This window comes from Pinus tabuliformis, chromosome 5_2, assembly GCF_031772625.1.
Source record: "Pinus tabuliformis cultivar Carrire ecotype Pingquan chromosome 5_2, CPIR1, whole genome shotgun sequence".
NCBI classification, from domain to species: Eukaryota; Viridiplantae; Streptophyta; class Pinopsida; order Pinales; family Pinaceae; genus Pinus; species Pinus tabuliformis.
Window position 1 is genome coordinate 37804464 of NC_142306.1, and position 19508 is coordinate 37823971.

General features: G+C 38.8%; 1 protein-coding gene across 6 annotated transcripts in view; it reads left to right on the plus strand.

The window, feature by feature from the left end:
• Positions 1 to 299: 299 nt before the first annotated feature.
• LPA3 (Low PSII Accumulation 3) overlaps positions 300 to 19508 on the plus strand; it is a 333567-nt gene continuing 314358 nt past the window's right edge. For all 6 annotated transcript variants that reach the window (XR_016261588.1, XR_016261590.1, XR_016261589.1 and 3 more), the window contains exons 1-4: positions 300 to 764; positions 895 to 925; positions 6375 to 6467; positions 6809 to 6871. Coding sequence is in view for 2 of the 6 variants with exons in the window: in XM_089435799.1 (XP_089291925.1) it covers positions 415 to 764; positions 895 to 925; positions 6375 to 6467; positions 6809 to 6871 (537 nt within the window). In the remaining 4 variants the exon portion in view is untranslated. The remainder of the gene's footprint in view (positions 765 to 894; positions 926 to 6374; positions 6468 to 6808; positions 6872 to 19508) is intronic.

Consider the following 19508-nt stretch of genomic DNA (forward strand, 5'->3'; position numbering starts at 1 on the left):
TTTCCCAAAAAAGATTAGTTCTTCCCTCCTTGAAACTATGAAATCAGTTTTTTCGTGGCTTAATAATTGCTTGTAAGTTTTGAGAAATACTATAAAAAACAAACTAATGCCAAATAGTGTTTTTTGGAAAATTTCTCGTCTAATTTTCTCCAATAAAGATTAATTTCCCCGGGAATTTTTTCTTGTACCAAAATTGTTAACAGTTAACAACGCCTGAAAAAATTGCGATAGACTAAACCATACGTACGACATTTCGTACCAAATTGATCGCGTATCTCTTTTAATCATATTGAAATAATATATTTTATTTTCTTTACATTATCCGAGTGACGAGGGAGGGCGCTCAGTATTCCAGGATTGGACTAATGCTTCGCCTTTTCTGAGGGTGAGCCTCTCTGTCATCACTCATAAGAAATGGCTCCTATGTTCACTAGTTTTGTTGCTCCAACCACCAAGCCATACATACCCATGGTGACGATGTTGAAGCCTTTTCTATCAACTTATGCGATTGTTGCCAAAATGACTACTCTGCTTCCATCTCCAGCCATTCATTCGGTCGTCTGTGGTCATTTAAACAGAGGGTTGATAAGGAACGCGTCTAAAGTTCAAGTTCGAGGCAGACTACAAGAAACGTCAGAGGTTGACCCAAGAGCTGGAATTCCATTATACAAACCCAAAACTTATGAAGTTCTAGTTGACGACGCAGCAAAGGCTCTCATCTATGCACTGGACGATGGCAAAACTCGTCTTGAAATTGAATTTCCGTAAGTCTTGTGCCTCCCGCTATTATTATTTCAGATTGAATTTTAACAATTTGTCATTCCTATTCTGATTTGTTTGACATTTTTACTACGTGTGGTGTTTCGACTTCATCTGATTCAACCAATCAACCAGTCCTCTACCAAGCAGTATTTCTTCATATAAGGTATTTATAGCATCTGCTTTCTGAAGAAGTACAGTTCTTAATTGTTTGGTTGTAGTTTCATATCACCATCTTCTGTGAATTGAATGGAGTAAATTTTGAGTTGTATTAAAGTTTAGAATTTAGGTAGGAGTGATGCATTGTCTATGGTACAATGAATTTGGTTGGATAAGGCTAATTCCACTTGAAACTGACCATACATACAGCTCCAGGGGTTCCTGATTGAGATAATAAAATGGTCACAGTGACTGTTCTAAGGGTACCGACCATCGACCAAGAGGTACAGAATGTTACTATCTGGTATGGAGCAACAATGCGAGGAAAGCCAGAAAATAACAGATAAACAATCTAAAGAACAATAGACAACACTGAAATTAACCATTTACAAAATACCTGGACACTAAGCCCTAAATACGCTCAAAACTTGAAACAGGTTTATTCCAGAAATCCCAACTTCATTAAATACAATGTGACGTTCATCCTGTCTGTTCCTACAAATACATCTCAGCCCTTTAAACAGGGAACTTTGCCCAGTATTTTCCTACCAACCTTCTAAAAATAGCTCGTAGAAGCGCACTATAAATAAAATTCCGATTTTAACTGCTTGTTAAAATCAAAAAGCAAATTTGTTTTGCAAACTCTTCCAATAAAAGCATGCCCCTATATCAAATCCTCCTTGCTCAAAAGTTTTCAACCTCCTGTGTCAATCTTTAACAATAAATATATTCTTCCGATTAAATTCCGCCAGCAATACTTCTGCAAGTTTATCTAGGTAACATCAACTTGGTGGGGTAAGGTTCTTTGATCATCGCCATGATGGTAATGCAATTGCTTCATCTCCATAATTCTTTCAACTGTCCTGAATGGCATTTTAGGCCAATTCCATAACCTAATTTTGTAGCTGCCCTGTTGCTACATTATCTATTTGGTCAATGTTTTCTTCTGTTATATAATCATAAAGATTGGCGATATTGAATATAGAAGAGATATCCAGTTATGTTCAATGATAAGCAATGCACAAGGGCCACGAAATTTTCATATTTAATTTGGTTTATTGGCCATTGGGAAACCAAACTTTATGTAAAGTGTAAACCCACCATTGCCATACTACAAATCTGATATTCTGTTTTCCTCTTTCATTCACAACATTTCTATCACTGTAGAATCGGTTATGCTGTTCAATTTTTATTTTTTATTTTCTTTTTCTTAAATTTGCTCAAAGAATTATTTCTTTCCTTAAACTAATTGTTCAAGATTAGCAGAAACATGAGCATCTGATGGCATAGGTTCCTTTGGGAGAGTCTTTATATACTATCTTGATGTAATGTCCCCTTTTCCCGACATGGGGAAAGGAGAGCATTTCATTAGCATGGGTTGCAAATTAAAATTAATTATGGGATATGGGATAATTAATTAATTAAAAGTGACTAAAGAAAAAGAAATATTATAATTCACTTTAATAAAAGAAGAAAAAGACCAATGGTATTTACCCATGGTATTCTAATAATCCATGACTATTAAAGGAGATGAGAGCTCACTCCTTAGGCATGCATTTGGGATTATTGTTTTGTTGTTGTTGAGTTGAGCTCTTGGAGCTTGTTTGGGTGAGAGCCCACATTATGTAGAGGGTTAGTTCGGTGGTCAGTAGTCCATCCTAGCTGATCTAGTGAGGAGGGGTTTCAGTATTGAGAGATATACCCTAGCCACTCAAAGAGGAGGGATCAAATTAGATCTGCTCATTGGGCTTAACGTGGAGATTACAAGGAGAGGTCAATTAGATCTCTTGCAGGGCATACCATTGGAGGAGTCATCATCAACCATATAGATATTCAATGGTGTTTGTAATAGGTTCTCAGAATCATATTTAATATAATAAGGCTCAATTTTGTTGAGTTTGCTACTATTTCTCGTGTTAACTTTGAGTTGCAACATTTATGGGTTTTCATATTGCAAAATTTATTTGTTGTGCTGATAATTTCATGGTGCAAATTATGCAATTTGATTGGGTTTAAATAAAGAAATATGTGGTGTAATTTTTTGAAGCAAAATCTTGGGAAAAATTGTCAAATTATTTTTGGGATATTAAAGTGGTATCAGAGTTGGTTTTCCTACTAGCCTGAGGGTTTTCTTGTCAAATTTCTCGAGCTAGATTTATCAATTGTAGAGACAGGGGTTGAGCCAGCTTTCTTGCCTAGGTGAACAGGGGCCATTGGTTGAGGCAGAATTGCCACTCATGTAGTTGATCAAATCAGGGCAAAAAGGGGTTGAGTCATCGAATGTAAATTTGCTAATTTCGGGAGCAAATTCGTGGGGGTTGATTTGCCCTATTTCAGAGGAACGAAATTGCTTGAATTTATTTCTAGCTATTGAGCGAGACCACACCCAGACCCTAGCGTTGAAGAAAACGCTTATTTTCAGTGGCTGCATCTCAGGAATTATTGGGGAGCAAATTAGCATTTTGCTTGACCTGAATCTATTGTTTATACATAAGCCAAATCAAGAAGCTAAAAACTCCATTAAATCTTTGAAGTCGATTTCCTTACTCACGGACCAAATTGAAGGGCCACATTATTGTTCGGGTAAGGGCTGAAATTCACTATTATGGCTAAGCTAAATTTGCTGTTACATTTGAGGCCGAGTCTGTAGGGTTCAAACACAATCTAATTGTTGACGTTGAGTCAGCATTCCAAGCAGCAAGTCGATTAATGGGAAATAGGGCTGAATTCTGAGTGAAGGAGGTTGCATTAATCAAGGGACAAGTTCGTGTTTGACAAGAGTTGAGATTGTCCATTCTTGTTAGGGTTGAGTTTAACATAATCACATGGCTGAGTTGCATTTCGACTAAGGAGAATAGGGTCGTTCCTCTCATGCGAGTTAGCTATTCCATGGGCAAGGGTCGGACTGCTAAAAACCAGGGCCAAGTTTTCATTATTTCAGGGGGTCGAGTTCCATCTTCAGGGAGGCCGAGCTAAGGTTTTTCATTTCTCGACCGCATTACTAATTGTCAAGATTGATTTGTACATTTTTGAGAGGCCAAATCAACAGTGCTTTAGGAGGATCCGAGGAGGCATTTTGGGACTCCATCAATCAGGTTTTGCATTTAAAATCATCCTTAATTTCCTCCAAGAATTATCATCTGAGTTGCAACAATTTTATCTAAATTTAGGGCTTTTTGCAATTAGTTGCTGGTAATTTCTATTGTATGAGATTGTGCAAATTTAATGGTAGTTTTTTTAAGGAAATTTCATACCATAATTTTCTCAAGAAAACCCTAATAATTGGTTAAAAATACTTTTCTACAAAGTGTTATCAAAACCCTTGAAAGAGGAATCTGAAAACTTTTGCAAGTTTATTGGTTCATGGACGACAAAATAAAACAGCCCTAGAAGGAATCACAAATGCCATAAATAGCTTGGTGAAAAGAACACAATAGTTCAACAATACATCTTGGGCAGTGAAGTTTGATGGAGCAATAACAAGGTAGATTAGCAAACCTTTCTCCAAAGGGGTCCATATTGCTCTTCAACAAAAGCAGCTGAGGGATCTATAAAAAGTAGAGGAAGTAGGAAATTTGCTCTTTGTACTTGGTTCAAATTTAAAGTTTATGAAGACAGGGGATATTCTCTCTCAATTGGAGGATTTGGACACATGCCTGTCCAAAGTAGCCCAATCTGGTTGGAGGATATTAAGTTAGGTAGTGAAGCCATCAATGCTTGCCTAGATCAAGCACAGGTTCATGGAACATCCTTGTAAGGAGGTAAGACATGCAGTGGCTTCTTGCCTTTGTGAGATCATAAGGATAACTGCTCTTGTTCCCCCTATAACGATGACATTCTAAGAAGTGTGTTACAATTGATCATGGAGAGCTTCCAAAGATTACATGATATCAAGGACCTTACCTTTGGTAAGAAACTCAAGATCTTGGATATGGTGGCCAAAACCAGAATGTGTGCCATTATGTTCAATCTAGATTGCAGTGATTTGATTTTTTAAATATTCCATTGTTTCTTCACCAACATCAAAGAACATCATTTAGGGATTGTAAAAACCAACATGCAAAATATATTGTCCTTGATTTTAGGTGATGATGATGCCATTTGCAAGTAGCTGTACTCAAAAGTGTTGGCTATTTGGAGAAAAGTGCAAGTTGTTTTGCCTATCACTCATGAACTCTCAAAAAGATTGATTGAGCAGAACCTCAAATGGTTCAAAAGGCAGTTGACTGAAAGAGAATTAAATTTAGTGGGGTAGTAGGTCACACATTATGCCAACAAGGGTAGTAACCAAAAGTGAAGTAGGATAGTTGGTCACTGGGTAGGAATTGGAATTTTTTTTGTTGTTGTCAAGGGGTTGGACTGTTAATAACCAGGGCCGAGTTTCCATTATTTTAGGGAGGCGAGTTCCATCTTCAGGGAGTCCGAGCTAGGTTTTTCATTTCTGGGCCACATTATTAATTGTCAAGATATATTTATATATATTTGAATGGCCAAATCAACAATGCTTCAGGAGGAGGTATGCTTGTCCAAAGTAGCCCAATCTGGTTGGAGGATATTAAGTTGGGTAGTGAAGCCATCAGTGCTTGCCTTTATCTAGCATAAGTTTATGGAACATCCTTGTAAGGAGGTAAGACATGCAGTTGCTTCTTGCCTTTGTGAGATCATAAGGATAACTGCTCTTGTTCCTCCGTATAATGATTACATTCTAAGAAGGGTGTTATAGCTGATTGTGGAGAGCTTCCAAGGATTGCATGATTTCGAGGACCTTACCTTTGGTAAGAAACTCAAGATCTTGGATATGGTGACTAGAACTAGAATTTCTGCCATTATGTCGAATTTGAATCGAACTTAATCATTGGCGAACTTGAACTCGAATCGAACCATGTGACTTAGCATCAATGTGATTATATATGTTTATTCTATGTTTTTCTCTCCAATTTTGGACTCTAGTTAAATCATGTGAACAAATATATACTCCTAAATATTGAATGGTGCTTGTACTCTCGTCTTTTTTTATTTCTTGTACCCCTCTATTACTTGAATTGTGAAAATACCGTTTAAGTCTGCCCCCCTTGATTAATTCATTCCAAAAATATCACTTATCTAGAAACAAATGAAACTAATGCAAGTTACATATATCACAAGGCATTCAGATATTATACTCCTACCACATTTATTGACAAATGTTGGTTTCCTTTATATTTACTCTAGTGATAGACACTTTTTAGTGGTAATCATTTATATCCTTTTTTGTTTGCGTTTATATCTTTGTAGAGCTTATCTGACCTTACATTGTGTTCTTTCTCTCGAGTGCCCTGTAATCATGTATCATGTCACATGATACATACCACTCTAATGTGGTTTTGTCTCTTTAAAATATATTGTTTACAGAGTTATGTAAACCTTTACTTAAAATGACCTCTGATCAAGGGTGATGGATTTCCATTTTTATATAGGGATCCTCAGATGAGTTCATTGACGCTAATATCCAGCTTGTTTTAGCATTGGTTCGCAAGTTGCATGAGGCAAGGGGAATGACATCTCGTATAGTAAGATATCTTGCATCTAAATTCTACTATATCTGCAGCCTTGTTTTACTTGAATCTTACCTGTGATAAATGGAAATTATTTTTGGGTTTTACTGTAAGGCAATATTACAGTGCTTGACTTCTATTTGGATTATGTTTCCCTTTCAAACGATAATTACTGAATAATATACTTGTATAGGCTGTTTCTTAGTTAGAACATCTATTTATTTCAAGGAAAAGAAAATTGTATAAGAAAAATTACTAAACATAATTTTCAATAAAGTTTGATAAGTCTGACAGAGCAGTTTGCTCGATATGTGTTACAGATGTTGAAGTTCTATATTGTTTGCATTTTGCCACAGGTTTTTCCTGATAATCCAGAAAAACGAAGGGCTTCTCGAGTGTTCCGTACAGCCCTTGAACTTGTAAGGAAATATAATAAAGTGATGTTTGAATGTATGCCATCTCTTCACTTTTTTTATATGAAGACAATTTTGCAGAAGGGGCTGAAACTTATATTATTTATTTATTTATTTATTTTGTCCTTACAATTCTATCTGATTTACATAAACTTGGACCAACACATATCAAATCTTCTAATGTTTGTCTTGTTGAAAACTTCAGCTAGTCAATTTCAAAACCATCTTTAGTAACAAATTTGTCTTGATTTGATTCTATTCCTACTGTCATTAATATCCCAAAACTGGACAAGAAGATGATATTGTTCTTTGTTACCACTGAAGACATTGCAATCATAGCTAAACCTATAAAAGTGAAAACAATATCTAGCAAAAATTTTGCATAATTACAGGAAACTGAAGTGCAGTAATCAGAGTACTTGATCATGATATATGATAATAATAATATTAATAATCTAATTTTAAGTTAACAGCCTAACCAGACACAAAATTGATGTATGGCACCCCCTTGTTTGTGGGACAAGGGATTCCATCCATTAGAGATTTGACTGCCTGGTCTTTGGAGTTCTCCATACCCTACCTCCCTCTAGGTTTGAGCCTGTGACCTCCAAGGAAATTAAAATTCAATTTCTTGCTTGAATGTATGAGTAAGGTCATAAGTTGTGTCCCAGGTGATCAATTTCTTGCTTGAATTTGTGAGTAAGGTCATAAGTCGTGTCCCAGGTGGTCTTGAAGATTCATAGAGGCAAAGGTATTCCGTGGTTCCCAAGGGTTTTGTGTGTCTAGACTCTAAAGATGCTTCTCTGTTCTAATCCGAAAATTCCATCAAATGGTTATGGTTAAAGTCCACTTTCAGTTTTTGCAGGTTGTTGTTTTATTGCAGCACATGGAGTTCTGGGATTCTCAGCATCCTGTGGGGGAAGTTGTCCCTGAGTATAGCCACTATTAGCACTCATACTGGCACCTTGCATCAACAGCTTGTGTTGGCCCTTGCCCAAGAGTTTAACCCCTATATCAGCTTGGAGAAGGGTGTCTTTCCTGAGGATTCCCGAGGACATCATGGACACATCCTCAGTGAAACTTCACTGCATAGTAGTCCCCTATCTTTAGAAAGGCACTGTAGCTATTTTCAAATAAAAAAGTTGTTTTTATTGGACAAGGATTGATATTTTTAGAAAAGTAGAGAGTTAATATTTTTAGATGTTGATATTTTGGGTAAAACAATTCCCCCGTAGAAATGGTATAAAATTTGGAGCAAAGCTAACTTTGGAGCAGATCTTCAAGCAAGAGAAGGAACGCAAGGAAGTAGTTCAAGTTATCAGTGTTCAGTGTCATCTTCTTCATTTATTTTCTTCTCTTTCTTCATTTAATTTCTAAGTCTAAAGGTTGTTATCTGTGAGAATTGCAAACACTAGATGACTATTGTCCTCATGATCTCAATCAAACAAGTAGATTGCGCAATTTAATTAATGCTGAAACTAAATTTCTAATTATAGCATCAATCACACAATAGCTAGAAATTAAACAGTGGAAGCATAAAAATTAATTTCTCTCACACACAGGGAATTACTCTTCAAATAAGTTTTTTGTTGTTTCGAAAATCCATACAAGGAAACCTCCTCGTGCTGCCCAAAAAATAACATTGCATGGTTACTGAAATCATTGTTTGTTCAGCTGTAATCTGTTTGTTACAAGGTATTAAAATACACATTTTGCTGAACCTGTGCACAATAAAATATAAATAGTCATGACCTTTTCTAGATTTTGACAATCCTCCAACAAAGTCCATGGAAACACTTTCCCAAGGACGAGAAGGAACTAGAAGTGGAGTGTACAAACCTAATTTTCTATTGCTGGGCTTGCTTTTAGCACACATGGTACACCCTTTAAAATATCTAGAAACTGTTTCATGCATTCTTGGCCAATAATAGAACCTTTGCAGCTGTGCAATTGTTTTACTTACACCAAAATGACCGGATATAAGAGAATTATGTGCTTCTCAGATTATGTTAACTCTTTCAGTTTGTGGAATGCATAACTTTCCCAAATGATACAAGAGTTGGTCCTTAACATAATAATCCAATTTTTCTACTTGTTTGCCATGACTTAAAGTTGCATATACATCTTTAAAATCTATATCTTGAGCATATTGTTCAATGTAGCTTTCATGCATTACTGAGTTATGCTTAAGTATAGTAGATGCATTTATGATTGGTTTGGACAACATATCTGCAACTTTATTGTGTATGTCCTTGTTATATTTGATGACTAGATGAAACTACTGTAGAAAACCCATCCACCTATAGTGTCTTGATTGCTGCAACTTAATTTGTGAGTGTAAATATTGAAGTGGTTGATGGTATGTATGTATAACTGTTTCTTTGCCCATTAAGTAGTGTTTCCACTTTTTCACACTTTGTACTAATGCATACAATTCTTTATCATATGTGGGATAATTAACTATTGCAGAATTAAATGTCTCAGAATGATAGCATATGGGTTTACCATGTTGCATCAACACTGCTCCCATGGCATAGTCACTGGCATCTGTTTCAATCTCAAATGGTTGTTGAAGATCTGGCAGTGCTAGTACTGGCGCTGTACTAATTTTTTATTTCAAGGTGTCAAAGACTTTCTGCTGTTTGCCTCCCCAATGAAACACTTTATTCAATCCTGTTAAAGCATGTAAGGGAGTTGCAATTAAGGAAAAGTTAGCAATAAACTTTCTCCAATATTGTGCTGCTCCTAGGAAGCTCCTAACTTCTGTAGCAGATTTGGGTTTAGGCCAGTTCACAATGACTTCAACATTAGAGGGATCTATCTTCAATTCACCACCCCCTACAATATGACCTAAATAATTTAAAGATGTTTTGCGGAATTCACATTTTGACAATTTCACATAGAGATTTTCTCTTTTCAAAACATTTAAAGTCTACTTTACATGCTTCAAATGTTCTTCCCATGTTTCACTGAAAACAAGAATGTCATCTAAATATACAATTACAAAATCATCAATAAAAGGTTGGAGTACATCATTCATAACTCTCATGAAAGTGGCAGGAACATTACTTAAGCCAAAAGGCATAACTAGCCATTTATACAGCCCTTGTTTTGTTTTGAAAGCAGTCTTCCATGCATCTTGTTCTGCTACTCTGACCTGATGATAGCCACTACGCAAGTCCAACTTGGAAAAGTAAACTGTCTCTTTCAGCTGATCTAATAGATCATCAATGCGAGGAAGAGGATAACGATTCTTGATCGTTATTTTATTCAGTGCTATGTAATCAATGCACATCTTCCATGAACCATCTTTTTTCCTCACCAACACGATTGGAGATCCGCATGATGATGTGCTTGGTCTTATGAACCCTTTCTCGAGTAGCTCCTATACTTGCTTCTTGATCTCTGCATTCTCTAAAGCGGATAACCTGTACATTCCGATGTTAGGCAATGGAGCATCTTGCTGCAAATGAATATCATGTATTATTTCCCTTTTGGGTGGCAGACCTTTAGGTTCTTGAAATAGGATATCATATTCTGAAACAACTTTTTCTAAATCAGCTTTCTGTTTAGCATCACAGCCTTCAAATATATTGGTTTTATCAAGTTTCTTTTCCTTTACAACCATCAGTAAAAATTGCTTGCATGAATTTACAATTCTTTTCATCTGCCCTGAGTTTATGAGAGTGTAATTATTTTTGAGTTTATGAGCTCTTACAATATATTCTATTCCATCTTTGGTGAGTTGATACTTATTTTCAGCTCTATAGAAAATGGCTTTTCTATCATACAAGTAAGGACTTCCTAAAACAATACCACATATATCCAAGGGAATTATATCTAACTCAACCTCATCCACAAATGCTGACCCAATAACAAACCTAAGTTTACATCGTCTAGTCACTTGTAGCTTTGCTTTATCACATACCCAACCTAATGGATATGGCTTCTTGTGAGGTGTGGTTAGTAATCCCAACTTCTTTACAATTGCTTCAGAAATCAAGTTTACTTGTGATCCACTATCAAATAAAGTATCAATCTTTTGATGCTTGGAAATAACTCTAATATGAAAAAGCTCATGTCTTTTTCTCTCGTTTTCTTCATTATCAATAGATTGTGCAGAATTACTAGTAGATGCTTCAAAATTTTTATCTTTTATACCTGTGGCTGTGACTTTTGTTTTATCACCTGAGTCTGACTCCAAATCTTTCTGAATAGCAGCAATAGTCTTCTTCTTCTTGCCATCAAATTTCTTGGGTTTCAGCTCCGGATGCAAAGACCAGCACTGTTCATCATCGTGTCCATCCTTCTTGCAGTGAGTGCATGAAGGTTTGCCTTTCTGTACAATGTTTGACTTCCTCTCTTTCCATTTCAGCTTCCTCTTTTCCTTGTTCTTGCTTGCAGTGGGTTTCGATGATCCCCCAATCTATGGGTTGACATTCTTGCCTCTAGCCTCTAGATGTGTAGCCTGAATGGATACCTCATCTATGCTAGTAGGGTTAAACATGAGAATGGTGTGCCTCAAATAGCTATGCAGACCACCTATATACTTCAACAAAGTTTCAGGTGAGTCTAGAGAAATGCCTAGAATTAAAGCTCTTTTCCTAAATTCCTGGGTATAACTTTGTACACTTTGCCCCTTTAATTGGCGAAGAGTTTGCCAACTCATCATCGCTTGCTGCATATAAGCTAGTGGATAGAATTGTTTTTTAATGGCAGAAACATACACTCAAGGTAGAAAGAATTTTACCATGCTTCTTCAAATCAGCGTGTGTCCTACCTTCCCACCACACTAGGGTAGTTCCTCCAAGGCGAAGGCTGGTTAGATGAATCTTTCTCCTTTCTGAATCGATGTTCTGCACCCTGCAGTATACATCAATCTGTCTAATCCAGTTATCTAGCTTTTTTGCATTTAATTCTCCATCATATATTGGCAAATCAAACTTTATATCTAATTTAATCAAAGATGTTTTCTTCTTTATATTTTCAGGGCTAAAAGGAGGTGTTGATGTAGGAGGCTCTCCCCCTTTCCCTTTGCCTTCTAAATGGGAAACTAGAAGAGGTTCCTCTATTCCCTTGCCTTGTTCGGGTGTTGAGGTGCTTTCACCTCAACCCTTCTTAAATTCCCGATACATCTTTTCTACCATGGCTTTCATGGTCATGAAACTGTCCATGAACTAAGATTTTGATTCCAATGGGACTTGTTCTGCCATTTTCCTCCTAGGATAGGCTTTTCCAATTTTTGGGTTAGCCTCAACCAGGTCTCCTTCTCATAATTTGAGCTTTGACCTAGTTAGCATTCAACAATCCAGCACAAGCTTGTCTAACCTTAACAAATAAAAAACCAAAAGCTCTGATACCACTTGATCTGAAAATCAAGATCTTAGATTCCTTTTAAGGTATTACAGACTCATGTGCATGGATTTGCCTATATTACTTAGTGCAATGGATTAATAAGATTGCGAATAATATAGACAATTGAGCAGTTAGAGAAACATAATAGACAACACACATAACACAACAAATTTAATATGGAGTTCACCCAAAACTCTTGGGCTACGTCTCCTGGTCCAGCCTTCAGTGGTGGCCTCTCTATTATGTCTTCAAGAGCAGAGTTTTACAAAGTGTGAGCTCAAATTGAGTCTCAACACAACAGATGTAAACAACAGGAGTTTTGCTTGAATCCCTCAAGCCTCTCTGAGTACATAGACTCTTTCTTTCACTCTCTGTCTCTGTTTTTTTTTGTCTGTCTCAATACTGCCTCCTTTGTCTCTGTCAGTTTGTGGCTTTAAAGCCAATCAATGCTGTTTGTTCATTTCCTCTTCTCAGGCTCTCTGGCTCCCGGCCTTTGTCCGCTCGAATTCCCTTTTGAGCGTTAGCACTCATGGCATAACGTCTTCAGGGAAGGTGGCCACCTGTTCTGCAACGGAAGGGACCATCGGGCCTTTGAAATCCCCAAAAATAGTGTTCTCTGTTTACACAGAGAAACATTGTAAAACACAGGAAAATTCACCAATCAGCCGTTTTTCGGACTTCAAAAATCCTTAACTCCGCTTTATACTTCTAATGGCTCCGCCTGTAATCGCTTATCGCATGTCTCAAGTGCCCGTTCTATGGTTTCCCTTTGTATTTAAAAAATACATTAAAACACTTAAAATATCGCAAAACGGCTTTATGGCGGACTTGAAATATTTATGAAGTGGCATTTACAAACCCTTTCGGGTCTGGTTTCATTGCATCGACGCTTTCCTTCGTATTTCGTTTATTTAATGAAAAATGAAAATACATAGGAAAATCCCTGTTTCTAGATCTCAAAATATATCAAATATCGTTCATAACCCTTCGGGTTTGGATATATATCGCAAGTCACGTAGGTATCGGCCCCCGCTCGTGGTGTTGCTCCGATGCGATTTTGCGATGCGACTTGTCGCAATCGCATATCGCATGAGCCCAGGGCCATTGGTAAGCGTTCCTTTGCATTGTGCCGACGCGATATTGCGATTCAACTTGGGCTGTCGATTTGCACGCTTGATCGACGGTCCTTGTTGACCTGCATTGAGCGCGATCGCAACTGTCATATGGTCACCTTCGATGGCCTCCACTTGTCACCGCCGATTGTGATATGCCGATCAGATTTGGACCGTTGATCAGCCAGATCTGACGGCTCCTGTACATCACTGTCTAAGCCTCGATAGCCTATTTTTCACTGTTTCCTTGTGTCTTTCGCTCCCGATAATGTAATCCTTTTGCAATAGTTTTGATATTTTAGAAGATTTTGAAGACTTAGGGGGTTTTTTGGATCCATTTTGGATCACTCATCCCTCTAGGACATGTCAGCCTCAGTTAGGGTCACATCCTTTCGGTTTTCCTCATCAAAAGGGTATATATATATACACACACACACACACATAAGGAGCTCGGCCTTTTGTACAGACAAGCAGTTCAAATTTGAAAAAGGACAAGAAGTATATAGAGTTCACCTAAGTAACCTAACACGTAGATTCAAGATTCGTCGGATACAGGGATTCGAGTATCAGATTCAAACATGTTGACCCCCCGGAACAAGACACGTTTGGATACATTATATATTATTTTATTAAAAATTATATATATATATATATATATATATATATATATATTAAAAATTAGGTATTTCTTACACAAATTCTCATTCATGATACAAATTCATTGATTCAAACATAGATCTTCATCTAGATGTAAGTTTCACTGTTTACAATGTAAGCTAGTAACATAATGCATAGTACATACAAAATTCAAATACAATTGTAATTTGTGACATGTCACATAAATGATAAATCATAAATTCTGAATTCATAATACATATTCAATTCATCATTGATTCAATAGGAGAAAGACAAGATAATTAGATAAAGACATTGACAACTGTAGTTTTTTCATTAAATCATCAAAATCAAAATGTGTTACATAGGTAGCGCAATGCCAATGGCAAATAGAAATAGAAAATACAAAACAACTGCAAGTATACAAACCTCAAGGCAGTAGGTAGCTCATGACTCATGAGTCATCATCAAAATCAGCATCACTGTCCTCATCATCATGGTCACCACTTCTCTCCTCTGCTGCATCCTCCTCCCTTGTATCCAAAGTCATCTCTGCATCTGCTGGTGTGGAGGATGACCCCTCTACAGTATTACCATTATCAAATTTGACAAGCTCTAGCATTGGATCATTGAGATCCATGTTGGCCAATGCCAACTCAACATTGCTGTCCAGACCCATATCATCAGGAAAGACATCCCACATCTTTGTCTTTCCCTTCAACCACTCTTCTCTCTACCTGTAAATAAGATGAAAGTTGGTGTGCACATACACCAGTCTTTGCCCTAGACTGCTTAAGCCTGCTCTTCTTAACACTATACAAATTCCCATATGTGCTCCAATTCCTCTCGCAACAAGAGGATGAAGTCACCTGAGAGAGGAGCCTCATGGCTAACTACTGTAGAGGAGGGTTTGTTGCCCCATGATTTGCCCACCAAGAATAGGGCTTCTCTGCCCCCCTGTCTCTAATCAGATCATATCCAACAAATCGACTAGTGCTAGTGGAAAACTCTGCAAAGGCATCCTCCACTTCATCAAGCAATGCTTTATCCTAAAAAACCCGCTTGAATGCATATTTTCTCCCCTGTGAGATTTCACCATCCATGTGAGGAGGGAATCTACGGGAAGGTCCACCATTCAGCCACTCATGGTTGTAGTATTTTGGGTTCAATGAGTGAGACAAACAATGTAAAGGTGTGCAATTTTTGTACCATTTGTTGACAAGAATATCCTGTATAGTACCACAGAAGACCTCTGGTAATGTCTCATACTCGGGGCACTCACTCTGTAAAATAAGGCTCCTCACAGACTCAATCATGGAATCCCACCCCTCATAAACCTCTCCTAGGATGGGTTTGTTTGTTTTTGCAAATCGAAGCAAAGAAATGATAGAGTCCATCATCTGAATAACTAGATCTACCCTCTCCCACCAAGCATCATCTAGCACTGTGTCCTTCACTCTTTTAGAATCTACTTGATCTGTCTTTCTCCAAAAAGACCAAAACTTTGAAATAACCATGGCCCCAAGAGCGGTCTTGACCTTCCTCAACCCCTTCAACATGATGAATGAAGAGGCAAACAATGTATCCACAATCTTCAATAATGATAGATTGCTATACTCCTTGTAGATAGTGAGGGTATTTGTATGATTTTGTACAAAGTTACAGATATGTCGTGCATCCTCAATAATGTTACCAATCCAAAGCACTGTAGAAATTTCTCATTTCCCACCCCGGTTTTCAGTTTCTCCTTATTTCTTCCATATAGTTAAATGTCCTTTCCCATAACCATACATTTAACAAGCTGAAAAAAAATAAATTCGCTGAAAACACAAATTCTGGAAATTTTACAGAATGCTGGAAATTGCAAAAATAAAAATCAGCAGTAATAAATAGCCATTAAAACACATTTAAACACTGAGATTTTTGGTCAACTTGACCTTGGAAAAACCCCCTACAACTCTTGGAGAAAACCAGTTCGAGAGCTCTTTATTTCTGAAAATGCCTTTTTCACAGTGAGAGATATTCAGCAAAAAAATCAGCAAGCAAATTTACAACTTATCTCTTTTCCCATGCCTCACAACAAACTGGAAATTACAACAAACATGACAGCAATAAATGTTGTACAGCCTCGATTTTAATGCCCACTTTCAGCATTAAATGTAGCTGTACGGACAACATTAAATGCGCTGTACGGCCTGCAATAAATGCGCTGTACGACCCTCGTTTTGCGTGCAGAAAAACTAGCAAGCTGCTCAATTTTTGTGCAAACCACTCCTCGAAAATCGTGCCAAAATCTGCCTTTCACTGTGTGCTGAATCAGCTGTACAAATCTGCTCAACTGCTGCCTTGGAATGTGTGCCAAGCTGCTGTCTCCTTCTCCTCCCTGCTCAGAAATCTCTCTTGCTCTCCTTCTCCCAATCTGCTCATGAAAGAATGAATGACCTTTTCCTCCTTTAATCTAACCCCAAGTGATTTTTGGGTGATCCCTAAATCCAATGGCTGAAATAGATTGAGATCTAAGGCTGAGATTAAATGCTCATTTAAATCTCACTTTTTATCTTTTTTAATTCACCCCACTTTAATAAAGACCCACTTAGTCATTTATTTCCAAAGTCACTTTTCTTTTCTAATTTTTCATTGACTTTATAAAAGTCACTTTAAAATTAAACTTAGTAACTTTATTACTTAAAGTCACTTTTAAATTAGATTTAACTTTATAAAAATTATAAAGTTACTTTAGGAGAAAAATTAAATTCTTTTGGACACTTTTCCCTAGGCCAAAGATCAAAGCCTAAGGGAACCACCTGTCCTCCGGTACCAAATTTCAACACTCCCTCTTACCGAGGAAGGTGTTCCTCACCACACCCATCTTGTCTCTGAAGTAGACATGCTTGCCCCGTGGTAAGGCTTTGGTAAGAATATCTGCAACCTGCTCATCAGTGGAAATATACTCAAGCTTCACAACTCCCTTCTAAACATAGTCTCTGATGAAATGATATCTGATCCCAATTTGCTTTGACCTGTCATGAAACACTGGATTCTTCGTGAGTTTAATGCAACTCTGATTATCACAGTAAATCACTGAAGGTCTCAACGGCTGACCAAATAAGCCAAACAACATTTTGCGAAGCCAGATAGCCTCACAACTAGCTAGACTGGCTGCCATATACTCTGCTGCTGCTGAACTCAGTGCTACTGACTGTTGCTTCCGGCTGAACCATGACACTACTGTTGAACCCAACCCAAAACAACACCCTGAAGTGCTCTTCCTATCAGGAGCACAACCTGCCCAATCAGAATCAGTGTATCCTGCCAATCTCACTCCATCTCCTTGCCTGTAGTCCAGACCATAATCCACTGTCCCCTGCAAGTACCGCAAAATGTGTTTTGCAGCCACCCAGTGAACCTTCCTAGGCTCACACATAAACTGACTCATCGTGTTGACTGCAAAACAGATATCTGGTCTAATGTTGACCAAATACATCAAGGAACCAATCAGCTGCCTGTACAATGTGGGATCCACCAACTCGGAATCCGAAGCATGAAGCTTCTTCCAGTTGGTGATCATCGGTTTCGACATGGGTCTACAATCCTCCGTGTGGAATCTGCTAAGGATGTCCACAATATACTTCCCCTGCCCCAGGAAGAAATGCCCCTCCTCCTGCCACACCTCCAAGCCCAAAAAGTAATGCATCAAGCCAATGTCCATCTCAAACTCCGTCGCAAGATCTCTCTTGCAGTGCTCTATGAGTCTCTTTGCACCTGTAATGACCAAGTCATCCACATACAGCACCAGAATGAGAGGCTCTTCACCAATCACAATAAAGTAAAGGTTCGGATCTGCCTCACTCTTTGTGAAACCCATCCCCTGCAAATATGTATCTATCCTGGAGTACCAAGCTCTGGGAGCTTGCTTCAGGCCATAAAGGGCCTTCTTCAGTCTGCACACATGGGACTCCTTCCCATGCACCTCAAAGCCCTGTGGCTGCTCAATGTACACCTCCTCCTGTATGAAGCCATTGAGAAATGCAGTCTTCACATCCATCTGGTGGATCTTCCAACCCATCTCTGCTGCTATCGATATAATGGAGCGGATCGAAGTATATCGAGCCACGGGAGCGAAGGTCTCCTCATAATCAACTCCCTCTACCTGGGAGAACCCTCTAGCCACAAACCTTGCTTTGAATTTCTCAATGCTGCCATCTGCAGCATGCTTTACCTTGTAAAGCCATCTGGAAGTAACCACAGATTTGCCCTCAGGCCTAGGCACCACCTCCCAAACATCATTTTTCATGATAGAAGAATACTCCTCCTGCATGGCCTCTCTCCAGACCTGCTGGCTAGCTGCCTCCTCATAGCTAGAAGGCTCAGAGTCAAGGATGCTGGTAACCATCGCCATATGGCTACAAAACCTCTCAGGTGGTCTACTCTCTCTGACCGGCCTCTTCGGCTCAGCAACAGATGAGGCATCTCTCAAGGTGTCCTGAAGCCACTTGGGCTTCCTCTTCCCTGAGCGCACTTCTCCCACCGGAGAATGAAACTCCTCCTCCTCATCATCATCAGGAGCCTGAACTCCTGACTGTCTGTCTGCTGTCCTCCTGCCTGCACCTGAACCTGTAGAAGCTGAGGTACCGTGTGAACTGTCCATCATTGGACTCCCTAGTGAATTACTCTGTGAACTGCTTTGCATGCTGCCCGGAGCACCACCCCTCTGGCTCGGTGAGCCACTGCTCACTGACGGACCTGACATCCTCATAGATGTACCTCCTGATCCTCCTGATCCTTCTGATGCCTGCCCACTGGATCCCTGCGACTGACTCAACTGTTGCTGAGGGTCTGGCCGATCCAGATACTCTAACTCCCGTGACCTCCTAAAGGCCCTGTCCTCCTCGAACTTCACATCCCGTCTGACAACAACTCTCCTCTGTGCAGGAATGTAAATCCGAAAGGCCTTTGAGGTCTCACTGTAGCCCACAAAGATACCCTTCTCTGCGGTGGGCTCTAGTTTGGTCCTCTTCTCCTTGGGTATATAGGAGTATGTAATGCATCCAAAGATATGAAGATGACCAATATCAGGCTTCTTCCCAGAGAAAGCCTCCTCCGGAGTCATGTGCCCCAAGGCACGATGCGGACTCCTGTTCTGCAAGTAAACAGCTGTGTTGCAGGCCTTTGCTCACAAGAACAATGGCAACCCCTGATCATGTAACATGGGTTTGGCAGCCCCTATGATGGATCTGTTCTTCCTCTCTGCAACCCCGTTCTGCTGGGGGTTGTAAGGAACAGTGAACTCCCTCCTAATGCCTGCCTCCGCACAATAATCAACAAACTCTCCAAGGGTGTACTCTCCTCCATTGTCCGACCTCAGGGACTTGATCTTCCGACCTGTCTGTGTCTCCACAAGAGCTCTGAACTCCTAAATTCGCTTGAAGACCTCACTCTTGGTCTTCAAAAAATAAATCCAGGTCCTCCTGGAGTGATCAACAATGAATAAAACATAGTACTCATATCCACTCAAGGAAACATGAGACATCCGACCGCTCACATCAGAATGAATCAAATCA